General features: G+C 41.6%; 1 protein-coding gene and 1 long non-coding RNA gene across 3 annotated transcripts; both read right to left on the reverse strand.

Moving 5' to 3' along the window:
- Positions 1 to 3673: 3673 nt before the first annotated feature.
- Positions 3674 to 18966, reverse strand: LOC135362429 (uncharacterized). 2 transcript variants are annotated; one of them, XR_010407112.1, is made up of 4 exons: positions 18680 to 18966; positions 15229 to 15426; positions 7289 to 7405; positions 3674 to 4267 (listed from the first exon to the last, which is right to left on the reverse strand). It is a non-coding gene; the product is annotated as an uncharacterized LOC135362429 (long non-coding RNA). The 2 variants fall into 2 exon arrangements; XR_010407113.1 differs by lacking the exon at positions 18680 to 18966 and adding an exon at positions 15521 to 15737.
- Positions 18967 to 23111: 4145 nt separating this feature from the next.
- Positions 23112 to 25148, reverse strand: LOC123857837 (T-complex protein 1 subunit beta-like). The gene is given in 2 exon segments (XM_045895088.3): positions 23112 to 24857; positions 24859 to 25148. Coding segments are annotated over 2 exon segments (1608 nt in total). The 5' UTR covers positions 24988 to 25148; the 3' UTR covers positions 23112 to 23378.
- Between the last annotated feature and the right edge of the window lie 2408 nt (positions 25149 to 27556).

Raw genomic sequence — 27556 nt, forward strand, 5'->3', positions numbered from 1 at the left:
TTTTACCTACATTTTCTCCTTTATCTCTCGTGAAATAAACATTTACTGTGGAAAAGCTAAAGCTTCAGGAGGCTGTATAATTTGTCCAAGGTCACATAGCAAAGCTGAGCATTAAAACCAAGTCTTTCCGATTCTAGAATCTCTGCTGTCACCTTACGCAACTTTCATAAACAAACAAACGTTTTGTAAAGCAAGCGGTAGTGCATTATGGTAAAGATTTCACAGGAAAGTCAAGGGGGAAAGTAGGAGATGCCGGGCGATGGCCTGTAGCACTCAGCTTTGTGATTGCTCCAACATTTGCTCCTGCACCAGGCATTCCATATAGTTCAAAATGAAATATGCTGAGACTGGATCCAGATTTAAAGGAGAAGATGTAGGATCTTCTCTTCATACCTCCTCCTCTCCTTTCTTTGTCCACAGCTCATGCTTCCTTCCAACTGACTGTCTCCTTTCTTCACTCTCTGGGCACACTCAAAAAAAGGGAAAAAAGTAGACCGTGTGACTATATCATTGCAAGAAGGAAGATCCGGTGTTGGACAAGTGTAAGGTAGTCACACTTCGACAAAGAGGGACACTTAGAAGGTATGAAAAGTAGCAAAGTAGAATGCACAAACATCTAGATGGCCCATAAAGAAAGATCTGGGATCCAGAGATGGAAGTGTATATGTGGGTGGGAGACAGGGTGTGCAGGAGTGGAAGAGAACAACACTGAACAATAATGACCCACATGTAACAGAAATCGTGTGAAACTGAGAAGCAGCTTGTTACATTAGTGCTCAGGACAAAATATGATTCAAATTCTGTCATTCTTTCAATAATATGAGTGTCACAATTAAGACTAAAACTAACAAGTGAATACAAGTAAAAGACCCAGCTTAAAATCTCAAATTTTTAGAAATAATATTCTATTTGCATCTCCTAGCACTGCTGCAGAAAGTGACTCATACTTACAAAGTCCAGAAAGGAGCTAAATTACAGTGCTTCAATACAAAACGATTACCCTGGCGTACTCTAAATTTTCCTTAAATAAGTGAAAAGAAGGCCATGACAGAAAAATCCTCATGCACAGCTTGTGTAGAAGCCCCCAGGAGGCAATTGGCTAACTGCCTCGACATGTATCCAAAACGGGGTGAAAACGTGAACATTTTGCACTTGTTTATCAAGTTCAGGTTGAGGATCAGCCAGGCCTGTGGTCCCTGGAAAGTGTGACTGGAGTCCTAGCTCGCTGTTTACCCCTTGCTGCATGCATTGCAGTGACAGGTTTGCACGCCCCCGAGTGCGTCGTTCCCTGAAAGGCTGGGAGGTCAGAAGGAAGGTAAGGGTGTCCGCCCTGCACCACACACCTCTCCCACTGCTGTGGTGGGGGTACTCCCGGTGCCTAGACTATTCCATCCTGCTGCCTGAGGCGGGGGTGTTCTCATCAGACGGGGAGTGATTCAGGGGAAGGGACTTTCTGTTCTCCATGCACCCTCTTCAGAATCCAAAGTGAGCAGAGAGAGTTTCTCTAAAATTATATCTAGTTACTTTTCTTTTTTTTTTAAGATTTTTTTGAATTTATTCATTTGAGAGAGAGAGAGCATGAGCAGGGGGAGGGTCAGAGGGAGAGGGAGAAGCAGACTCCCCGCTGAGCACGGAGCCTGACTTGGGGCTCAATCCCAGGACCCTGAGAACATGACCTGAGCCGAAGGCAGATGCTTAACCGACTGAGCCACCCAGGCACCCTTTCTCTTTTCTTTTTTCTTTTCTTTTCTTTTCATATTTTTGTACTTACTATAGGAAAATAAACGTGTTTTAATTTTTTTCTCTTAAGAGCTAGTCACCTTTGTTTCCCCTTTATGGGGGAAATACAGGTATTTAATAATTAGTGTTTGGGATAGTAAAGAAGCTCCATTACGAAGTGAATTCCAACTGGGCCAAAGATTTAAATGCATGAAAGGAAATCTAAAGGTACTAGAGAAAACATAGAAAGGACCCCCATTAAACATGGTACACTGACCATATATGCCTTTATCTTCTCTCCTTGCACTGAGCTATACAGTGACCCCCAAGGATGTGTCCAGGCCATAATCCCCAGAACCTGTGAATGTTCCCTGATATGATAGAGACTTTGCAGATATGATTAAGTTAAGTCCCTTCAAATAGATAATCCTCGGTTATCTGTGGGGCCCCTAAATGTAACGACAAGCATCTTTGTAGGAGAGATGGAGGGAGGAGATATGACCACACCACTCTGCACCATGAAGATTCAAAGCAGGCCATAGTAGATCAGCACTCTGGCTGGCATCAGACTGTCCAACAGCAATACAGGATTCTAGGAGACAGCAGAGCAACACCCTCGAAATTCAGAAATAAAATATCACGGAAAAGTTTGTATCCAGCCAACTCCCCAACAAGTGTAAGGGGAAAATAAAGGTATCTTCAGACATGCAAAGTCTCAAATTATTTGCTACTTTGCATCATCAAGTAGGAGGAAGCTCCCAAAGGGCAGAGTTCCACCACGGTGTGGTGTAAACAAGGAAGAGGCGACACGGGATCCAGAAAAAAACAGAGGATGCACCCAGCAGAGGGGAAGAGGGGAAGTGCTAGGATGCCGGGTGTTCATCACACCTGACAAGCAACCCTCCCGAGAACAGACGCCTGTGTCAAGTGCGAAAGGGAGACATCTAAGGAGAGAAATTTAGAACTGATCGATTATTCCATGTGTTGAGAGTTTGGGGGGAAATGATTACTACAAGTTTTCCAAGTCTGTTGGATCATTTGAGGGGAAAAGTGGTGATGATGTATAGAAAAGGAGGCAATTTGGCTGGGGGTAAGGGTGATTAGCGGTTACTAATGCCAGAAGATAGTTATCATACTGTTTGGTTTAGCAGTGAGTAATATTTCAGTCTTAATTATGTAAACACTGACTTTTGACTAAACTAGAGATTTTGATGTCACCATATTGGCAAAAGGCAGGGAGTGAAGTGGCAAACGTTAGAGTCAGATAAGAAAAACTCCAATAATTTCTTTTCCAAGACTGTAATCTATATAGTATATTGTAATATGTATTATATATATTATAATATATATATATATTTTAAAGTAATCTCTACACCCATTGTGGGGCTCAAACTCACAACCCTGAGATCAAGAATCATATGCCCTACCGACTGAGCCAGCCAGGCGCCCCTCAATCTATTTTTTTGACATATGTACAAAGAGGGTCACCACATCATTGAACAAGAAATAGCAAAAATGGAGACAACTTGAATACCTATCCTTTGGAACAGGTTAAACGGATCACAGTTAAATGGGGTATCATGCAAGCATAAAAAAAAAAAAAAAAAGTCAACCTGGTATATACAACATGAACTATCTCCAGAGAGTGTATACAAAAATACTACGCAAACAAAATCAAGGTGGGGAAGAGTGGGTCCAATATTACAGTAGTACCACCATTTGGTGGGGGCGGGGGGGAACGACATCTATGGATCAGTACATGCATCTGCACAAACATTGAGTCTTGTGTATGTACAGTCTCTGGAAAGATCGACAAGAAACTGCTAATAGTGGTTGATTCTAGAGCGAGGAACTGTGGTCAGGTGGGCAGGGTTAGGTAAGAGACCTACTTTTCACTCTCTACCATTTTGTTATTTAAAATTTTATGCTGGGAAATGTATTACCTAGTCGAATGACTTTTTAAAGGGAGGAGGAAAACCAGTCTGGCAAGAGGAAGGAAAGTTTTAAACAAAACAAAACAAAATTAGCCCCCTTCACAGCACAGCTTAACACATCTAACATGTCACTGCAGTATTTTTAGCATCTCTCCTTTAGGTGGCAGCATCTGCGCTTTGGGGGACGCCATCCATCCGCCTGGCCTGGAGGGTCAGTTCAGAAATAGTGTTTGGATGTCTTATTTTTCCTTTTCATAAGAAAAAAATTCTTAAAATGTTTATTATATTTAGAAAATGCATGACCTGGAAATGTTCCTGAGTGTTGTATACAAAAAACAGGTTACCGGTTTGAGGGGATGTGAAGCAGGCTGGAAATATAATTCACCAAAATGTTGACAGTGATTTATTTCTGGGTAATAGGACAGTTAGTAGGTGAATTTGCTTTTCCCTTGGTGCCTCCCAATGTTCTGCAATGAACACGGTGTTTTTCAAAACCTTGTTTCTCCTCCTTGCCATCAGCCTCCTCTGGCCCCGGAAAGCTGAAGATGGTGTGGGCTTGAGAGTCATCTGGCACCCAGACATTTCCAGTCTCACCAAGTTCTTTAATGTCTGAACTGTGGAATGAAAATAATGACAGAGAATAGGACTATTAAAGCAGAGCTCAAGGGGTAAAGGATCTTTTTAATAGTCTCCAAATCCAGAAGCAGATTTACTGTGCGGTTGATAAAGCTTATGCTTCAGGGCCTCCCCCTCCCTGAAACTAATCCCTTTCCAAATGTATCCCATTTGAATTCATAATTTTAAATTACAGGGCCCATAAATTATCCCGTTACAGAACCTACCAAACCCAGATCTGCCATTGCCAAAGCACACCAAAATATTCTTTGACAACTTTTTTGCTATCGTTGTGTGAGGCAGTCTAGTTCTAACTATGATTTGAGGGGGTCGAGGGTGGGGGGTGCCTATAAACTCCCCACTAAACTGGGAGGCCAGGCCTCAAACACGCTGTACCCTTGCTGCCGAGCCCATGTCTGGCACATTTCAGGTATTCAGAAACCATTTCCACTGTTAAATGGCAGTGAATTTGCATGGAGAGGTCAAAGTCTGCCTAACCATTTCTTATTCCTGGAGAAGTTGAGGAGTAGGCCTCGTGGAGCTGGTTCTGGTGGCCAGCAGAAAGGGGGCTCTGTCTTAAGTAAACAGGGCCACAGAGATGACTCCCCGTCCCCAGAGGAGCCCTGGGGACTGGTGAGTGGATCCCGCCCAGTGCCTTATCATCATGGACTCTGTCCCAGGAAAGGACTCTGTCTCCCCTCTTTGAAAAGCTGTGTCAGCATATTTGTCGTGAAACAAAGAAGAAAACAAACCTAGCATGTGCCATAAATCTCTCAAACACAAGAATGCAAACTGACATGGGTTACCAAATGACAAGAGTGAATAAAAACATCAGTTGCTGTATGACCCAGCATTCCACTTCTGGATATACACCCAAAAGGACGGAAAGCTGGGATGCGTACACCATGTTCATAGCAGCATCGTTCATAATAGCTGAAAGGTGAAAGTAACCAGTGTTCATCAGCAGATGAACAGATAAGCAAAATGTGGTATATACATACCACGGAATAGTATTCAGTCTTTTTAAGTTTTTTATTTAAGTAATCTCTACACCCCCTGTGAGACTCGAACTCATGACCCCGAGATCAAGAGTTGTATGCCCTTCGGACTGAGCCAGCCAGGTGCCATGGAATAGAATTCATTCTTAAAAGGGAATGAAATTAACACACATGCTACATTGAACCTTGAGGACATTATACTAAATGAAATAAGGCTGTCACAAAAGGACAAATATTATATGATTCCGTTGATACGAGTTATCCAGAGTAATCACAGTCATAGAGACAGGAAGTAGAATGGTAATTGCCAGGGACTGGGCCAGGGGGAAATACGGAGTTGTTTAATGGGTGCAGAGTCTCCGTCTGGGAAGATGAAGAGTTCTGGAGATGAATGGTGGTGATGGTTGCACAACAGTGTGATTGTACTTGATGCCACGGAACTGTACACATAAAAACAGTAAATGTTATATATATTTTACTACAATGAAAAAAGCATGTGCCAAAAGACAACCAGATAGAACAAGGAATTAATACTTTGCCATATTTTATCAGTATCTTAATGAGACCAGGTTGATTGTCTATTACAGAACTGTTCTGGGGGCACCTGGGTGGCTCAGTTGGTTGAGCATCCGACTCTTGGTTTTGAATCAGGTCATGATCTCAGGGTTTTGAGGTCAGGCTCCGTGCTCATCAGGGAGTCTGCTTGGGATTCTCTCTCCCCCTTTCTCTCTCTCTCTTTTCTCTCTCAAATAAATAAATCTTTATTACAGAACTGTTCTGTAATGTAGATGTGAATTATCTACTAAGCCTTACTACGTGTTAGCAACTGTGCTAAGGGAATTGTGTACGTTGTCTTAATTCTCGAACCCAGCCTGTATAGATACAAGTACTATTATTATGGTTGTTTACAAGTTGAGAAAGTAAGACTTAGGAAGTTTTACATCATTTGCCCAGAGGGCAGGGTTAGTGCCTGGTAGAGCCCAGATTCAACCTTGGATTTACTAATGGGAAGCATATTGCTAATTTCAGAGTTTGGGGTCTGTTTGGTTTTTTTGTTTGTTTTGTGTGTGTGTGTGTGTGTGTGTGTTTTGTTGGTTTTTTTTTTTTTAAGATTTTATTTATTTGTCCGAGAGAGAGAGAGAGAAGGCGCGCACAAGCAGGGGGAGCTGCTGGCAGAGGGAGAAGCAGGCTTCCTGCTGAGCAGGGAGCCCAATACAGGACTCAATCCTAAGACCCTGGGATGATGACCTGAGCTGAAGACAGGCTCTTAACCGACTGAGCCAATCAGGAGTCCCTGTTTTTTTTTTAATAAACATTTTTTATTGTTATTAAGTTAAACACTTGTTTGAAGAATTTCTAAGGAAAGGAATCTGAATCAGGAGAATCCAAATGACATTGCTATGCCCGGAGAGTATAAGAGTTGAACAGCCCTTCTTTCAGTATTATACCTGAAACAGTGCCTGGGGTTGGCGCCTGGGTGGCTCAGTCAGTTAAGTGTTTGACTTTTGATCTCAGCTCAGGTCTTGATCTCAGGGTTGTGAGTTTAAGCCCTGCTTTGGGTTCCACACTGGGAGTGGAGCCTACTTAAAAAAAATTAAAATAAAACAATGCCTTGGCAAGTGGTCCCTCATATTTACTATGGAGTTGCAGTATTCAAGTCTAAATCCAAGGGTAGAGGAATTGGAAAAGCAACGATGAGCAAATATTCCAATTTAGATACAAATAATTATAGCAAATATTCTAAAATGTCACCTTAAACCTTTTTTTCTCAGACTTTATAATTGTAATTCCTGACACATTGTTCAGTATTAGATTTTTTTAATAAGCATAAACTGGGCAAAACACTGAGACCAACTAAAGAATTCAGGGATTGTATTCTGTTAATTTATAGGACTGCATCTTCCCCCAAAGGATTGACTGGATGTGTTATTATATCTTTTCAAATGCGTATGTGCTGTGTGTGTGTGTGTGTGTGTGTGTGTGAATACACATACACAGTGGTAGATTAAGATATGCGTTTACCTCTCCGACCTCCAACATCCCCATCAAAGTAACAGAAAAAATTCTTTGAAGAGAATATGATGACATCATAGGAAACAAGAAAAAGCGTCATCAGCAAACCAGAAGTTTTGAGAATTTCTGAAAGAAAAAACAGATAGATGAACTGATGAGAAAGTGTAGCACAAACTGTAGGCCCGGGCATAAGAACTGAGCATGTGTCTTCCCAAGGGGGCCCCAGAAGGGACCTCCTGCTCCCAGGACAATACAATACAATGATGGGCTGTGAGGCCATCATCAGTGGCCTCATTAAGGAGCGGGATGCAGTCCTCCGCACAGCTGGGCCCCTTTCCTCCGATCTGTGTAAACAGAGCTCGGCTGCTGAGACTTTTGCCCTCAGGCTAAAAGCCAGTGAGGCGCTCTAGAAAGCAAGCTATCTCTCAGAGAGCATTCTCAGTGAGGACTGTGCGGCCTAAGAGGAGATACTGAAGAAATTCTGAATCTCTATAATAAACTCAGACTGGAAATCACCAGACTTCAAATACACCTCCACCCCTCCACCCGGAAACCTCTGGGCTTCCGGATCTGCTCGCTTGTGCTTTGCCCACAGGAAACCCTACTGGGAAGCCTTCCTGTCCACAGACTCCACCTACTTATACAAAAACTGCTGTCAATCATTCTGTTCTGAGTGAAAAAGCTTAGAGAAACAAACGTAAACCCCCAAAAGGAAACCCACACAAGCTACTGATACTAAATTAAGGTGTTTGTGTAGTTCTTCATTCATTCCTATAAAAGGACAACATGGAACCTCAGACTTGGGAGAAAAAACAACACAAAAGGGAAAGCCTTAGAAAAATAAATAACTGAAGCTGGAAGAAAAAGATAATCCACACACTTAAAGAGTATTTACGAAAAAAAAAACAACCCTAATGAATGCACGCACAGATCACTCACATTCTTAACACCTGTGTTAGCCAGTTAATACAATTAATATTTAAAACAGTTTCAGTAAGAGCAATAAAAATGCTAATTCATATCAGAAGAATTCTTTTAAGACGATTATAGTTTGCGATGAAAGGTAACAATCAGACAACATGAAAGAGTTCTTGGAAAGTAAAAATCAAAATTTCAATGGAATTTCTAAGTAGTAATATAAATACAATAGAAGATCAAGTTGGTTACCTGAAAGATAAAAGAAATAAAATGACAGAAAATATGAGAAAAAATTAAGATGCATGGAAGTTAGCTCTAAGAAATCTAATACTTCCCTAAAGGTGATTCTAGAAGGTAGAGGGGACCATGGAGAAAAAGAAATAGTCAAGAAAATAATGAAATAAATTTATTTACACTCAAGAGTTTTTAGATTGACAAAACCCAACCATTACAGAGCAGGAAAAGTAAACAAAAGTACATCTAGAAATTTTAGAATTTCTAAGAACAAAAAGAAAACCCTAAATGCTTCCAAAGAGAGGGCAAATAAAAGAACAATAATCGGGCTATCATTGCAATTTCTTTTCAGCAGTACTAGTCACTAGAAGATCATTCATAAAACTAATGTATAGAGAGTGTATACTGCATGCTAGACACTGTTCTAGGTGCTTGTGATGTATCAAGGAACCAAACAAAGTCCTTCCTGGTGGGTCATTAGCAGAATGTATTCCAGGTTCTGAGGGGAAACAAATGGATCTAAACTTGGCCAAACTACTAAGCAAATTTGAGTGCTAAAAGAAAGACCAAAATTTTTAGACGTTCAAGATTTAGAAAGCCTACTTCCTGTACAATACAAAACCAAAGCTCAAAGAAGTAATCCAACAAATTGTAATCCAAGAAAGAAAACAAGAAGCAATGCCATCTGACTATGACCCAAAGGAAGTGAAGAAAGCAGGAAAAGGAGGAAAGGACAAGAGGGAGGAAGGATCTATTAGTTCTTCAGGTTGAGAAGAATCTCACTTAAGCCGCAAAATTTCAATTAAATAACATTACATTTCCTTCTCAATTGAGGTTCCTCTACACTACTCAGTTGTTCATAACAGCTGGTGGCTACAGATGACCTATGTGCCTGGCACTGTGCTGTGAGCTTTATATGGATTAACTCTTTTAATCTTCCAAAGACTTAATTATAATTACAGAGCCGAATATAAATATAGTAAACCATGACCACGTATGTATGGAGGGATGTCTATGTGTAAATCTATCCATAAAACAAAAACTTAGAAGTAGACCCTCTTACGTAACTGGGAATCAAGAGCATCTTATCTAAATAAATCCAGAAGTAGAAGTTTGGGTATTTTTTAAAGTTACAAAGAATAATTTAAAATATAGTTTTTAGAAAAATTAGAAATACAACTGGATTATAAATAATATAACTAACACAAATTAGGAGGTAGAGGGGCACCTGGGTGGCTCAGTCGGTTAAGCATCTGCCTTCGGCTCAGGTCATGATCTCAGAGTCCCCAGATCAAGCCCCACATCAGGCTCCCTGCTCAGCAGGGAGTCTGCTTCTCCCTCTGCCCCTCTCACCACACTCTCTTTCTCTTTCTTTCTTTGCCTCTCTCAAATAAATAAAATTAAAAAAAAAAAAATTAGGAGGTAGAGAAGTTGGGAACAAGTATAAATATTCTTCCTTCTCTTTCATAGATGGAAGTCAGTAGACACTTTCCAAAGCTGATAAACTGAGAAACAGAGCTGTAAGCATATTTTTTTAAATTATAATAGTAACTGCTACATGACCTAATAGCAGTAGCTGTTAACGATGCCTGTATGGAGAGCATCAGCCTGGGCTGGAGTGGTATAGAGATCACATTTATTTTATACTCTTCTGTACTGATAAAATTTTTTTCTTATTACATGAATATTAAAACTCTAAAATAGAAATGAACTACTTCAATAATAGTAGATACATTAATTTTTTGAAGAGTGGAAAAAGCCTAAATGAATCTTTTCCACAAATACGGCAATAATACTTAATATAGGCATATGTAATTGAAAGAGGGAGTTGCTTAGTCATAGCTGCTAAATGTATACAAAGGCTCGTGGTTTTTAGGAAAAGTGTCTTAGGTCAAAGAGAGCTTAACATATTATCTGCTTGGCTTTTTTAAGTTGGAAAGAAAAAGTAAAACCCACTCTTCAGTTTTTCTAATTATGAAAAGTTGCAAGTATCATGTGTCCTAACCCTGTTGATCCTACAAATGGCTCAAAAACTGATGAATCAAAGACTTTGAACTTTCAAAACAAGGAATTCATCACTGAGGATTACTCATCTGTCAAAGTAGAATAATGTGCAGTTTGTATTAAGCAACCTTCTCTAACAGTTAGTATTTATTTATTGAGCCAGGGAATGTGGTGGTGTAGTGGACAGAGCACGGGTCAGAAAGTCTGTCTTTCCCCGCTCTGCCCCCAACTAGCCTAGTGACCTGGCCACCACTTCATCTTTAGTTCCTTCCTCGGTCGAGAGTGGATAAAATCACTCTCCTCGCTACTTCATATTGTCCGTGTGAAGATCAGAAAGGATCGATCAAAGGGAAGTCCTTTGAAATATTTGAGTGCGCTCAGATTACAATGTAGTATCATTTGGATGATAGAACTTCAAAAATAGAAAGAACTTAGAAATTACCCAAATTTCTTTAATTCACCGTTTCATTTTCTCATCTATTACTTGCTTAGAGCCCCTGCATATATTATTAATAGTCTTACAGTAGAATTTGATTTAAAATTATATTCTTCTGAATTACCTCCTCTTCTAAAATTACAAGGAATCATAGGCTATTCATGCTGCAAGGGATTGCCAGTCACCTCGTGTTTTAATCCCCTGTTTTAAACATGAAGCAATATTAGCCAAAGAGTGTATCTGGCCTAAGATAAACATAGGACAATGAACCCAGACCCTGGGTTAAAAGCCAGTCCCCAGACTTCCAGTCCACAGCCCTTTTCCATGTCACTGCTGAAGCAAGAAATGAATGCCCATTTATGGATAATCACAGTTAATAAAGGTATATACTGCCCTGACGAGAGTATGCTAATTATTTCTAACTATATTCAAAAGATGTTCCTTTCCTCCGGGTGCCTGGGTGGTTCAGTCAGTTAAACGTCTGCCTTCGGCTCAGGTCATGATCCCAGCGTCCTGGGATTGAGCCCCACTTAGGGCTCTCTGCTCAGCGGGGAGTCTGCTTCTCCCTTTGTCTCTGCCCCTCCTTGTGCTCTCACTCTGTCAAATAAATAAAATCTTAAAAAAAAAAAAATGATTCTCAAACAGCAATTATGTGACAAACTGAACAACAAAAAAATGTAAAAATGAAGGAAAAAAATTTTTAAAGTAATTATACTTAAAAAGTAATGTAAATACACAGACTCAAATCTGCTCTCTAAATAAAACAAAGATCGAAAGTTATCAGAACAATTAGGCATTTAATAGTCACATTAATTACCAACATTTCAGTAAAACTTGACATCCTTTTGTCCTTCACACAAACCCATGGAGGAGAGGCAGAAGATGTAATGGTTAAGAAGACAGGGTTTTCAATCAAGACATGAGTTTAAATCCCAGCTCTGCCATTTACGAGATACATAGATTTTAAAAATGTTCTCAACCTCCCTCAGCCTTGTTTCCCTCATCTGTATTATGGGAATTGTGATAATTCTTTCATAGGGTTGTAAGATTAAAAATCCACATAATTCAATAAATGGGATGACTCATTATCACTTGGGATTTCTACAGGGGAAGAAACTAGAGTTCACAGCAGTTGTTTGCTCAGCTAGTAAGTGGTGGAGACAAAACTGAAATCTTGGTCTTCCCGCTCTGTTCTTCCCTGCTGCCCAGCCTCTGTACCCAGCACTTCATTAACCACTCATGAAAAATCCTCCTCTGGGGCGCCTGGGTGGCTCAGATGGTTAAGCGTCTGCCTTCGGCTCAGGTCATGATCTCAGGGTCCTGGGATCGAGTCCCGCATCGGGCTCCCTGCTCCTTGGGGGCCTGCTTCTCCCTCTGCCTTTCTCTCTCACTCTGTCTCTCATGAAAAAAAAAAAAAATCTTTAAAAAAAAAATCCTCCTCTGACCCTGCCACCCCAATGCGCAGCTTTTCCACAACCAAGAGAAAGGTTTTCCTCCTAAGTAGGACAGCTGGAAGTATTGATAATAGAGAAATCACTTTGTAGTCTCAGCACTCACTTAAAATTTAGGAGTGAATGAGTATGTGTGTATGTGTGTGTGTGTGTAAATTGGGGTTGGACCTTAGGACTGTGAGCCTTGAATTGCAAATAGGAGTGGAGTCCAATAGCAGGACTTGGAAATCCAATGCCCTAAGTTCTTACAGATACGCCTCCAAGCTGCTCTGTAAACCCGGATGAGTCACACTCGCAGAACTGTTAAGACGGAAGCAATTTTAAAGGATGTCACTATTACAGAATTGTGATGAACAATAATGATAATACGTTCTAAATAGTCAATTTTTAAAAGACCCATGAGAGTGATTCTTGCACTATCCCAATTTTCTCAGTGCTTATTGATCTTTATGGACCGTGTTCTACCATGAGTCTTGTCTGTTTGTACTCTTTCCCTGTCCCAGTGAATACCTCTAGAATTCATGACTTACGACTGTGCAACCATTCATTCCCACTAATCCTGTTTCTGATGTGACTTTAGAATCTGTTCCGGCCTCTGTGTTCACACTCTAACTCTCCTACTCTTTCAGTAATTCTCACTTAGTCGCCATAGGCTCCTAACACTTATACCTGCATTTTAAATGATCGTTCTCCATTATGTCTGCTCCACCCTCGGATATTTAAATAAATTCAGACTGCTATGTATCTCTCAGAGTAAACAAAAGCTCAGCTTTTGGCTGTCGCTGGCTTGGCTATTTCCTTCAACAGGCTCTGGTCTTCAATCTCTTGGCATTCTAGTCCAGCCCCTAATACCAGTCGCAGAGACTCTGGGCTTTGATTACCTCGGGTGGACGTGCCTCTCTTTCCCTCTGCATTCTCTTTGACCTAACATCATTCCCATTCATAAGCCCATATCTGCAACTGGGGGTAAAAAATTCTTTTCATTGCCCCATTCTGGCTATGATTACGTCATTTTAACCCATCAGCCTACTCATCCTGAAAAAGAGAACAGGCAAAGTCTGTCATTAATGTGTTGTTCCAACACTCAGATTGTAACACGGTACTCTCTGATTCCGGTGCCAACAACAAAATGTTAGTGTGGTTGTCCAAGGTTTTGTGACTTGGCTGGTATGAGGCACGAAGGATCTTTGGTAACAGAAGGCTGGGTGGTAAGGAAAACAGAAGCCAGCACTTTGGGCCCACCCACCGGTGGAATGGAAGGTAGACTGGGGGGTACTGACCAAGCATCACAGGCAGGGCCTGGGGAAGATTAGATGAGGCACAGGCAGGCGGGCTCACCAGTCTCAGCTACCAGTCCAGAAGCTGCTCCTGCTTCCGTGGCAGCCAGGCTGGCAACAGAGTGTACTCAAGTTTTTACCTTAAAAAGCATACATATAGGGTCACCTGGCTCGCTCAGTTGGTAGAGCGAGCAACTCTTGACCTCAGGGTTGTGAGTTCAAGCCCCACACTGGGTGTAGAGATCACTTAAAAAAATAAAAAATCTTAAAAAAAAAAAAAGCATACGTCTAAACCCTTGCTAGAGACTCCATTCATTCCTTCAGTAAATTGTTTGGCACCAACAATATATGAGGCATTGAGGACACAGAGCCGGCATGGTAACTCCCATGGCAAGCTCTGTTAAATAACTTGGCACGCACCGTTCTTCTTTATTGTCTTGTCAATGTTAGAATGGGTTTTGGACCAGGAGATGTGGCTTCTAGCCAATGCACTTATGCAAACAATTCTCAGATGGGCCACAAATATGTGGCCAAGATAACATTACGGCCTCCATTCCTGCTCTGGAATAATGACGCAATTTTTCAATAAAAGAAATCCTTCATAGACAAATAACAAAAATACACATTGGTGGTTTCTGGATGTTTTGAATTTTCCAATCAGTTTTTTCAACTGGCCATCCCTCTATATTCAGTTCAAAAAAAAAAATCCCAACCTGGAATCTTGGATAGTTAATCATCGCAACACAGTTTTCAACAATACACCCATGTGTTTATGCTAACAGTCAAGAGTACTTGGTGACCCAACATGAAATGATTACATTTTGTTGAACTCGTGTCTTACAGCAGGATTGATAACAAAAACAAAACAAAAAACTAGTCTCTTGAGAAGAAACTAGTTCATATCACTAAGACTCAGTGTCCAGTGAGAAAGAACACTTCCATAAATAAAGAGGCATGTCATATTCTTGGCTTGGAAGACACACATTGTAAAGATGTCACTTTTTCCTAAAACCAACCTATAAATTTATTACAGTCTGATAAAAATTCTAATGGAATTCTTTTGGAACTTGGCAAAGCAATTTTAAAGTTTGGAAGAATAAAAATATATAAGGAAGATCCAAATACACAAGGATATTCTGGAGGACTTTGGCAGTCATTGAAACTGCAGTATTTACCACTGACATATATTGGTTCAGGAACAGACAGATCAATAAAACAAAATACTGAGCACAGGAGCAGATCCAAATAGGAATGGGATTTGGTTATATAATAAAGTGGTGAAAAGAAATGTGTTACTCAGATATCTTGGCTAGTCATTTGGGAAAAGAACAAAGCTGGATCCCTACCTTGAACTTCCAGATGAAATAAAGATTTAAGTGTTTTAAAAATCACAAAGCACTGAAAACTCTTCAATGAATGTTTTTGTAATTTCCTAGTGAAGGAGGCCTTGAAGGCTGACACTCGGCCCATCACTGCAAATGGTCTTGGTGTGACTGGGTACACTGCCTCCTCCTATAGGAGCTGGAAGAGACGGGTCCTCCCCCAGCCCACGCGTCATGGCCTTGTAGCGGGGGAAAACACCCTGTGACTTGCTGACTAGAGAAGAAAGTGTTCAAGACTGGCTCTTACCTGATACATCCACACTAGCACAGTTATTGCTGTGGGTCCACCCACGTAGGGATAGCCTTGAAGGACAATTGGAAGGAACATCTTCCTAGGGTTAACACTCCAAGCAGTGTAGGGGCACCTGGCTGCCTCGGTAAGTAGAGCATGTGACTCTTGATTTCGGGGTCGTGAGTTTGAGCCCCATGCTGGGTGTAGAGATTCCTTAAAAAATAAGTGAATTATAAGAAAAGAAAAGAAAAATGTTATTCTTAAAAAACAAACAAACAAAAAACTCTAAGTGCATCTCCTCGCCCACCTTCCTGGAAAGAGCAATGGCCTTAGAGTTTAGAATCCACGGCTTCAGTCAAGGGACACATTAACGATTCCACTGAATTGGAAAAGGAAATTCTTATCTTGCCGTTTTTTTTGGCGCACAGAAAAGAAAGCTCAGGTGTAGGCTGGGTGATTAATTCCGATTATAAAGGGAGAGAGAGGTATTATAGTGTAACAGGAGCAGAAACTCCTCATAACTCCATGGCAGTGCTAAAAGTCAACAGGGCGTGCTTAGAACACCACACAGGCGGGGCTCAGATCCCTTGGAAATAAAAATTTGGGTTGGTCCAATGAGTAAAGAGGCCCGACCAGCTAAAAAACAAATAGAGGGCAAAAGATCAGTTTTGTTTTTTCAAGATAGTATAAATGCATTTTGGCTTACGAATCCCAGGAAGTAGACTGACTAATATGTCAGTATATTTCCATTTTAACCACAAAGTCTGGTCAAGGTTCAAAGAGAAAGACACATTTTTTTGCTAACCAGTAGTTCTGCAGAGGAGTTTATAGCATCTGCTACTTTTCATCTTGCTCTCTCTCTCCGACCTCCCTCACCCCTGCCTCCAGGCCCTGAGAGCTCTCTCTCCTTGCCCTACAATACTCATAGGGCCTCAGTTCGCCATGCGAGTTCCACCTTTATACACTTGCATCTTGTGCTCCTCCTTCCATGGCTGCTCACCTACTAGGGGTTCAACCTAATAGTCCTCTCTAGCCTCATGAGTATATGCCCAACAGAACTGATGACTTCCTTCCTACTTCCCTTGGAGTACCTAGAACATTCTGTCAGCATTATGGGTTCGTGTTTGTCTCTGCTTACCAGATTTACCTCTAAAACCCAGGGTTTGGCACCGAGAATAGCACCTAGTAGGTGCTCAGCAGTTCTTGTGAAGTACTGATGAATCACCAGTGTTAGAGGCAGGTTGAGAATGAACAGACTTTCAGCCACAGACTCTATTTATTTATTTTTATGATTTTATTTATTTATTTGAGAGGGAGAGAGAGCAGAGGAGCAGGGCGGGGAGGGGGGCGGGAGGAGACGGGGAGGGAGAGGGACAAGCAGACTCCGCACTGAGTGTAAGTCCCACACGGGGCTGAATCTCACAACCCTGAGATCGTGACCTGAACTGAAACCAAGAGTTGGGAGCTTAACAGACTGAGCCACCGAGGCGCCCCTCAGCCACAGACCTTAAATGGAAAAACTATTCCTCTAAATGTACTCTACCCTAAATAACTAAATCTTATATCCACAAGCATTTAGAAAGAGCCAGAATTCATTCTATTCCCTAGAACATGTAAAATATAACTATTTTTCAGACCCAGTATTTAAGGGGGAAGGGTTAGGTCAGCTTCCAGGCCTGTGGGTCCAAAAAGACAACAGTAGCAACCAGTTGGCCTTTTTCCACCTTTGACTCTGACCACGTGATTGTCCTCTCTTCGGTTTAAAGGGCGAGAAGAAGTTGTACAAACACACAACAGGGGTCTCTAGTGCGTTTTTCAGGATTGGCAGCTTCAGTGACCACTAAGGCTAGGAGGGGTTTGGTACTATTGGTGTATGTCAGTTTGCATCTTCAGTACAAACTTCAGTCACTCACTGATTGAGTTCTGCCTTCCCCTAACAGTTTCCCAAGGTATGATAATTTGTTTGCAAATGCACTGTATATTAATAGCACGTACAATTCTGGGAAATTTCCATCTTCCTTCTTTTTTCTCAAAGATGCTTTTTTCCAAGGGGCCCATTTTTATCCACCACCATTGTTAGAGTATACTTAACATGGCAGGAGTCTCATGATTTCTCCAAATGGTCCATATTTCATCCTGAGTGTGTTTCACTCATTTTTGTATCTGATTGGCCTAATTCTAATGATGATTCCGCCGGGCATGGGACTACTCACATCAAGCTTTCCGCTCAGTGTAGTTACTGAGTCAGATTTTCTTTCCACAAACTCAGAGCAAATTAGGTACCATTGGGGAGCTACATTAAAGCTTTTGGGATAGTGGAAGCGATTTTATGTACTAAAGCAGTAATTTACCAAATGTTCCTTAGTGATCTGAGAAAAAATTGCCGAGTTTCTCATGGGTTTTAATTTGTTTCCAGGAAGTTAGTCAAAGGGAAGATCTGAGTTAATATGAACAAATGGACAATCTTAGATCTTACCTGTTCTAAAATCAATAATGTTGCCTAATTAAGTGAGCATGTACAGGAAATGTGCTCAAAGACACAAGCCTGGCTCTCTGAACACTGAAATTTGCTCTGTTTTCCTCTCCAAGGAAAATAACCTAAGGAAAAATTCTGTTTGCCCCTCATGGCTTTTCTCAGGATTAATTTTTTACTTTACACACCAAGTGATAGTTAAAACATGCACTTTTCATCTCAATTACCACATATCAGGCATCTCTTGTCCACAGTGTACTCTTGAAACATATTCGCCATTTTAAACTTAGAAAGTCAGTATTTATCAAATTGAAAGAGGAGTCCTCTAATGGCTTCATAAACTACCTTTCCCCATTTCATTACAATCACCGACAAATCTCCAAACACTCTACAACCTCAGTGGAGCCTCTAGCACTCTACTGCTTTACAATAATCTGAACAGAATGGGATATCCCACAAATATCTGTGGAGCATTCACTGTGTGCCAGGCAGTGGACCAAACACTGGAGATAAAATGGTGACTGAAAGAGGCATCATCCTTACGTTAATGAAATTTACACTCCAACTGGAAAGATCGACATAGCAAGTCTTCATATAATAAATGTCTAATCAAAACTCTGAGGATTTTGATCCCAATAATAGATGGAATCCATTTGGATCAAGGTCCCCACTGACCTTCGAATGGCTAAATCCAATGGTCAGGTTTTGGTCAATCTTACTCAGCTTCTCAAAAGGATTTGATATAGTTGACCACCCCCTCCTTTTATAAACATTTCTTCAGTTGATTTCCATTTCCGTGGTATACTCTAAAATTTGTAACCCCTAAATTCATTTATGACTCCCAAATTCATAGTTTCGGCCCCAGTCATTTTTCTAAATTTGACACCCATATGTCTTATCTGCCTACTCAGCATTCCCTCTCAGATATGTAATAGCATCTCAAACTAAACATGCCCCAAACTGAATTCCCTTCTCTACTCCACACAAACTTACCTCTTCCTTAGTGCTCACTCTTTTACTAAATGGGAACCCGTATTCATTCAGCAATCAGGCCACAAATCTTGGAATTGTCCATAGCTTTCTTTTCCTTCATACTCCTCATTCAACTTAACAAAAACTCCTGTTGGATTCTCTTTCAGCCTATAACACAATTTCACCATCTCCCACCACCTTCATCAGTACTCTTTTAGTCCAAGACACCATTTTCTATCATCTGGATCATTCTAGTGGATTCCCAACTGATCTCTTTGATTCCACTCTTGTTCTAGTATGTACAGCAGTCAGAGAGAACCTTGTAAAACATAGGTCTGATTATGTCATTTCCTTGTTTATATCCTTTTGATGGCTTCCTGTCTCACTTAGGGTAAAATCCTTACCGTGGCATAAAAGGTTCTATATGATCTGGTCTTCACCTGCCTCTCTGCTCACCTTCCCTCCTACTCTTCTTGATATTCCTTGAGTTTGCTCTGTACATTCCCATTTTGGGGTCTTGGCATTTGCTTCCCTCTGCCTAGGATGTTGTTCACCTAGATATTATGATGGCTCTTTTCTTCAGTTCAGTTCATGCATGTCTCTGTTCAAATTTCAACTTTCAGAAAGGACTTTCCTTACTACTAAATTAAACTACTAAAACAGCACTCCCTCCCCATCTCTTTCTCTCAACCCTCTTGACCTGCTTTGTTTTCTTTCCAGTTCTTATCAACCCCTCACATTGTGTGTGTGTGCGTGTGCACGTGCGCATGTGCGTGTTTAATGTGTGTGTGTTTATTGTGTGTCTGTATTAGGATGTAAGATTCAAAAGCACAGGAAATTTTGTCTCATTCACTTTTGTATTCTCAGTGCCTAGAACAATGAGTGCCTGGCACATTGGAAGTATTCTTCAAATCTAGGTTACATAAATGAATGTGATGATGGTAAAAAGGAAAACTGCAGGGGATGGTAAGATATCGTACGTGGACATAATATAGAGTGAGGTGTCAGGGAAAGAGGCAGATACGCATTCTGGTGAACATTTATAAATAGAAGAGGCCACTGTGCTAGTGTGGATAGCAGAGTTCTCTAATAGTCTCAAGACAGTTGCTCACCCCTCCTTCTGAGCTGACCCATGGCAGGTAAACATAAAAGCTCTATTGAAGAAAAATGTTTTTCAGGTATAGTTTGGTTTTGCTTTTCCCAGAGAAATGTGACCAGCAGTATCCCATTTATCTGTATGACAGATCTGGTAGGTAGTTGGACAAGAGAGATGAAAGGAGAGGGAAAGGAAAGGAGTAATACCAGTGTTGTCTTAGGGAAAAGGCAGTGAAACAGAGAGGTCTTGTGACATGCGCAGCATAACAACAGCAGCGCTCGACATGCAGTTGATCCTCCTAATTTATTACTGATCTCTGCTTCCGGGGGGTGAGGGGGAGAGAAGTTTCTGCATATCTGTCCAGAGTGGATATGTTTTGTATCTCCTCAGCCCGAACTACCACCTGTCATTCTCCTCACGACTGCCTTCAGCTCTGAAGTGTGGGAAGTGGGAAAGGTATAAGGAGAGAGAAGGTGCTCTGTACATATTTGTTGAATTGATAAATTAGCAAGTTTTGTCGAATATATTCACATGTACACATGCACAGGTACAATTCCCAGTGATGTGGGCTCAGGTGAAGAAAAGGAATGTAATTAATAGCATGAACAGAATTGAAATTTATGGAACTGGGACATGGGATCAAATGGCAAATTTACCTAAATTTCTCTGGCTTCTGTGTTTTTACTCTTAGTGACCCCTCAACTGTCAGATAGTTCATATTTATGTCAAAGTATCTTTGCTTAAAGCCTATGAAGAAACTATATTCATCGGGCACAACTTTATGGACGTATCAGATTTAATTGTGTAACTTCTGTTTTCCCACTTCAGGCCAGGCACATGATACGGTCAGACCGACCATTAACAAGCAGCATCAGTTTGACTTGGCCCACAGCAGGCCTTCATTCGGCCCATGGGGGGGAGGCAGTCCACAGCTGTGTGCCTGTGGGTACCGCACAGCATCTGACACCCCCCTTCCTGCCTCTGACGTGGGCCCTCAGGCTGTTGCTGTCTGTGCACGTCTCTATCTCAGCGTCTCTGCCATCCCTCCCTGTTTCGCTCCCGGCCCTCCAAACACTGTTCTCCTCTGGCCGCCTGCCCCCAATTTCTGATGCACAGAATGTTCTGCTCTTTCTTCCATGCGGCCTGCCGGAGTAGCATGACCTGCAGTGCCTGGACATCACATTTATGTCATAACCTGCTGTGGTCTGAATACTGGGGTGCTGCGTTTGAGAAATTCACTCTGCCTTGCTTCCTACTCATAAGGCAAGATGACAGGTTATGGAAGATAATGTTAAGTGGCTACTGAAAGGCCTCTCCCGAACCTCCTGTCCATTTGTGCCTTTCACTCTACAGCCTGCAAAGCAGCATCCTTGCTTGTCCATCATTCCGTGCATCCAGAGAGGCCCTGGGACCCAGTTCTGGCCCATGGGGCACGCCTGGGGCTGCTGGTCAAGGGAGAGCGGTGGCTGAGAGCGATTCTACTTTCCTGAAAGAAACAGATGAGACCAGCATTGCTTCTTCCTGTCTCTCCCTTGCTTTCTCTCCCGAGTGCAGAATTGATGGCTAGACCTACCGTGTCATCATGTAACTGGAAGAGAAAGGTCAAAAGAATCAAATGCATCAGCCCTGACATCACCAACTTGGAGAACCAAGGCCAGCACTTCTTGTTAAGTGAGAAAAATAAGCTTCTGTCTTTCCAGTGGCTGTAGGTGGTTCTCCTGTTATTTATGGGTGAACGTAAGTAACAGGTACCGCTTCACCACATCACAGCCCCTTTTCAGAGCTTTGTAAGCAAAAGCCCAGGGCCTCTTGGTCACCATGAAAGAGCTAAGATGTTTTTATTTTTTAACATAGGCTAACTGGAGGATAGAGCTGAATTATTCAAGAAAAGGGAGGGATCTGATCCGGGGAAAGAAAAAGAGTCCCAAGATTGGGAAGGATGGGAAACCGTTAGACTCTACAAAGAATGGGGCCTCGAGTGGCTCCCACACAGTACCCAGAGGGGTAGGACCTCAGATGGATGTTACCCGTGTTACCAAGTGCCACAGTCCTGAGAGTAAAGATAGGATCCTCTGTAGCTAAGGCTGTGGTCAGTAAAGAAGTCCATGATAAAGGTACCTATCCACCCGCTGAATGCTTGGAGACAACTGAGAAGTGACTGAAAATGGCATCATGTAGTAGCAGAAGGAGCAAGTGTAGCTCTGGCAACCGTGTAGACCAAGGGCCAGGCCTCCTGTTGACCTACAGGTTCTTACGTTTGTGTGCGATCTGATTGTGGGTGGAGAGGGAACGGCAACACCTCCTGACTAGCACTGGACTTTCCGTCTGCCCTAATACATACATAGGGGAGTAAGCTAGACTTCATTTTTTAACCTATGTCTTTAAGGTAAGTTTCTTGTAGATAGTATATTCTTGGTATTCTTGGGTATTGGTTTTCTCTCTAATCTTTTCATTTTATCCAAGTAATTTTTGTGATTTAATTAGTGTGTTTAGGCCATTTACATTTAATGTAATTGTGATATGGGGATTAAAATTTACCATTTTATAGCTGTTTTGTTCATTCCATCTCTTTCTGCCTTCTTTTGGATTACTTCAGTGTGGAGGGGTTTTCTTTTGTTTTGTTTTGGTTTTCTGCTTCATTTTATAACTACTACAGACTTACTATTTTTACCTCATTTTCAAAAAATTTCAAAAAATTCAAAATTTTTTAGGTGCTTACCCTAGGATTTAAATATACATCTCTAAATCATAAGAGTCCACCTTCAAATAATATTATAGTACTCCATATACTGTGTAAGGGCCTTACAACAATGTATTTCCAATTCTACCCTTTCACCCTTTGGGCTATAGGTAGCATACGTTGCACTTCTACATATGCTGTAAAAACAAAATATATTGATACAACTGATCTTTGTTTTAGATAATCCGTTATCTTTTAGGGAAGTTAAGATAAGGAAAAAAAGATTTTTATATTTACCTTCATTTATATCAGAGGTCTTCCTCTCTTTGTGCAGATCTGAGTATGAAATAGTATATTTTTTTCTAAAGTCAATTAAAAATATTTTCCTAAAATTGTATAAGGAAAACCTTACATCATCCAAGAGACTGTTTGTCAAGGTCCATAGAAGACAAGAATTGATATCAAAGTTGCTCCTTTTCAATGTGTGCGTACATCAAACAGCATACTGAGTAGTTGACCATTTTTCCTCTTTGGAAGGACTCTTTGGTATGGTCATAGTTAGTATATGTAGTCAAAATATCTATATTCAAGTCTTTATATAAAGTTCAAACTTTAAGACTCTTTTGGACAACATGTCATTACTGTCACTAAGTATAAAAATTATTCAAAACATGTACTTTTTTTTTTAAATTAATTGTTCAAATTTTTATTTTGATGCACAGTATGAGAAATGAACTTTTAAATCAACTAAATTTTATGGATAATGAAACAGCAAATAAATTAGACCCATGTTAAAATAGAAGGTCAGTTAAATGTCCAAACTTAAGGATATAAGAGCCACAGATAAACTTCGATTCCACAGTCTTCTTTAAAAGGTCGAAGTCTTTCAAACACAACTTTGCTATGAACTAACTGGTCCAGAGCTCAACAGCACATGGGAATGTTTAACAGGGGTGGTGATCAGGGACATGTTTCCTTGGTGCTGCTTTGATAATGTTGTCCACACGAAGAATTACCTCTGCTGCTTCAGCTGCACTCAAAAGAACTTGTCGCTTTACTTGGAAACTTTCTGTTATACCCAGTACTGCCATATCTCCGATGGTACCTTCCTTCATATCCAGTCCAGCAGTTGTATTGCCTTCACTATGGGCAGCTCGGAGCTGTGCCACCAGATCCGCACTGTCATAGCCTGCATTATCAGCTATGATAGTTGGCAGCATTTTCAGGGCCTTAGCATAAGACTCCATTGCAACAGCTTCTTTGCCTGGTGTTCTACTGGCAAGCTGTGTCACAGCATGAGCCATCAGCATCTCAGAACAACCTCCTCCATAAACTGTTCTAGAATCCTTCACAGTTTGGGCAAGAACACAAAGAGCATCATGCAAAGATCTTTCTGCTTCATCTATAATTTGTTGAGTGGCACCACGAAGAACAATGGTACAAGCTTCACCAAGGGCCACCCCAGAAAAGTGGATGAGTTTATCTTCTCCAATCATGACTTCCTCAATAAGCTTGCAACTTCTGAGCTTCACTAGTTCTGGGTGGTCAAAGGTAGAGGCAATTTCACCACCTGTGACAAGAGCTGGACGTTCCACACCTGCAAAATCTGCATGTTCAATCGCCATAACACCAGCAGCACCAAAGAGCTGTTCAGGATAATTATAAATTAACTGCCTGTTAATAAAGCAATTTATCCCATGCTTAAGAATACGTTCAACTTTCTCCTTCATTTTTTCCTTTTCGGCATGTTCTATTTCGGCAACCTTTGCTGTAGAATCAACTCTTACCCTGGAACCAAATATCTTTATTTTGTCTGTATCCATACCAGTATTTGCAATGAGAATTTTAGCATTTTCAATTCTCTTCAGTTGATTTACTCCAATTTTTTTATCCAACAGAAAGCCTTCGTCTAAATAGGAATCTGCCAGACTTCCTCCTAGCTTCTTGATGACGTGAATTGCCTCCAGATTACCAGAGCCTTTCAGTCTGAGCACAGCTTCTACAGCTAACTGAGTAAAATGGTCTTTGTGATGAGTAAGAAGTTTTGAGGATAATGTTGTTCCCGCAGTGTTCATTAAATCTTCATGGAATTTAACTTCGTCAGAACCATGATCAACTGCAGAATTCAACAGAGCCTGTCTTGCCGCCTTTGTGGCTTCTCTCCAACCCGCAATGATGGTCTGTGGGTGAATCTTTTTTGCAATCAAAGCTTTTGCTTCCCTTAGTAATTCTGCTGCTAAGACAGTAACAGAGGTAATGCCATCACCAACTTCATCATCTTGAACCCTTGACATATCAACTAAAACTTTAGCTGCTGGATTGTCCACACCGATGTTTTTTAGAATAGTTGCACCATCATTGGTTACCATAAGAGAGGCATCTCGTCCACTGCTTAACAGAATTTTATCCATGCCCTTAGGTCCCTAATGTGCTCTTTACCAAGTCTCCAATAGCGATGGCACCAATAAAAGAAGATGGCTGAGCAGTCTCTGCTCTCTCTTCATCAGCTCCAGCCTTGAAGATGTTAACAGGTGCGAGGGAAAGGGACGCCATGGTTCCGAGGAGTTCAGCACACACGCCAATCCCTCAGCTCACGCCCGGTACCAGAGGGCCAAAACATGTGCTTTGACTGTACTGCTTATCTCCCTTTGTGGCCTATTTACGTGTTGGTACCAAATTCTGTTAAAATGGCCTATGTATTAAATTAAAAGTCAGTTCTGGGCGCCTGGGTGGCTCAGATGGTTAAGCGTCTGCCTTCGGCTCAGGTCATGATCCCAGGGTCCTGGGATCGAGTCCGGCATCGGGCTCCCTGCTCCTTGGGAGCCTGCTTCTCCCTCTGCCTCTCTCTCTCTGTCTCTCATGAATAAATAAATAAAAATCTTAAAAAAAAAATAAATAAAATAAATTAAAAAAATAAATTAAAAGTCAGTTAAACAGGGCAGAGGTATTTTAAAGTCCGAAGCCCTGAGATCTGCTATTAGACATTTAGCAACTGAGATATTTCAATATTATTCCCAAATTTATAACACTTGTGTTTTGAACTGCCACTAGAGAGTACAATATGAGGAGAATGCAGTGGAGTCTCTGAAGGAGACCCAGAGGTATATCATCGTCAGCCTCCGTGTTCCTCAGTTCTCTAGCAGATGGCAGATTCACTTCTTTGGAGTATATTTGAGATAGAAGATAGCTCCTTAAGGCCTTATTTGCTATGGTGCGATGTTTGCAAATATATCATTCATATTCTTTTGCATTTATTTGGGTTTTTTGGTTTATTTTCCTGTTGCTTTTGTATGTCTCCATATAAGTCATCAGTCTTACTTCAAAAGTAATAATATAGGGACACCTGGGTGGCTCAGTCGTTAAGCGTCTGCCTTCGGCTCAGGTCATGATCCCAGGGTCCTGGGATCCAGTCCCGTATCGGGCTCCCTGCTGAGCGGGGAGCCTGCTTCTCCCTCTGTCTGCCGCTCCCCCTGCTTGTGCTCTCTCTCTCTGACAAATAAATAAATAAAATCTTTTAAAAAAAAAGTAATAATATATATCAGAAAAGGTATGTATGTATTTTAAAATATCCATGTCCTGAATTAACGGTCTGATAAGCTGTCCAGATTTAAGTGAATTTTTATTTCTTTGTTTCCACTTTTGGGGATCTGTGTCAGGCAGGCCAAACTCGTACAGAGAGCTGTGCTACAAGTCTTACCTCCTGAGCCCAGTCTGCAGTCTGATCCAGTCACGACTTCTAACGATGTCTAGTCCAGGTTGCGATCACAGAATACCACCCACTGGGTGGCCCATAAACAATAAACAGTTATTTCTCACACTTCAGGAGACCGGAGGTGTAAGATGAGGGAGCCAGTGTGGCTCTGGAGAGAGTCCTTTTCTGGGTTGCCCACGACTGCCTTCTCACTGTGTCCTCAGTTCTCTCATGAACTGTACGAGGCCACTGTTTCCATTCATGAGGGCTCCACACCCAGCATGTCCTCTAATCCCAATCACCTCCCAAAGGCCACACCTCCCAATACCCTCACCTCAGGAAGCAGGCTTCCAACATATGACTGGGAGAAGGACACAGACATCAGTCCAACAACAACAAAACGTGACTGAAAACCTCACAGGTCAGAGCTCAGAAGGCCAGTTACTTGTTTCTGTACAGAAGATGAGCAGTACCATAACACTGTTATGACAGGGCTATCTAGCCAACTCTAGCCCAGTGCCTAGGGAAACTTCCAGCTGGTTCTTTCCATCCCACCTTGGGAGGGGGATACACCTCCTTTACTTCTGCAAAATGTGTTTTCGGTGATTGAAAAGGCACTTCAGTTTCATGTCAGTTTTTATTTCCTATTGGGAAATGTTCTCAAATGCAGGATAAGCTAAAGATTGTGGCGATGAGGATGTGAAGTAAATGCTCAGTTCGTTCTATTCCCTCCCCGTCTCCAAGTCGGCATGTGGAGTTCGGGAGGCTTAGCACATCTCAGCCCTATGTCCTGGTCGTTCACTCTGGGGCTGCGTTGGTTAACGCGCAGTGGGAGAGGAAAGGCAGCTCTGTGGGGAGTAGGAAAGAGGAGAGGGAGGTGATATCTGTTCCTGAGTGAGGAAAGGATGGGGGTTTGTCTGTAGGGCAGACAAGATAGGAAGCAGGTTGGTAAGTGACGCTTCTTCACCAAACCCCTTCAGGAGGGGAGACGGGCTGAGTAACGCCCCAAGGCTTGGGCTGTGGTCAGCACTAAAATTAATATTCTTTTGCTTTACATTTTAAAAACTTACTCAATGAAGAATAATTTCTAGAGGTCAGCTGGGGAAAAAATAGGAAAAAAGAGAAACAAGGAACAAGAAAAGCTGATCCGAAGCCCTTCATGCTGAGGCAAGATTGTCAATGGATGGGTCTCAAAACAAGTAGGGGTTCTGCTCTTTCTCTGGGGAGCCTCCTCTACATCAGCTGATAAAAGTCCTTTGCTTAGAGCTGGTCAGGGGCGCCCGGGGGGCTCAGTCGGCTGAGCGGCTGCCTCTGGCTCAGGTCATGGTCCCGGGGTCCTGAGTTCGGGCCCCGCATCGGGCTCCCTGCTCGGCGGGAAGCCTACTTCTCCCTCTGCCTCTCCCCCTGCTTGTTTTCCCTCTCTCGCTGTGT

Source organism: Mirounga angustirostris, unplaced genomic scaffold (assembly GCF_029215605.1).
Source record: "Mirounga angustirostris isolate CCGP_5_RB_7025 unplaced genomic scaffold, mMirAng1.0.hap1 SCAF_13, whole genome shotgun sequence".
Lineage (NCBI taxonomy): Eukaryota > Metazoa > Chordata > Mammalia > Carnivora > Phocidae > Mirounga > Mirounga angustirostris.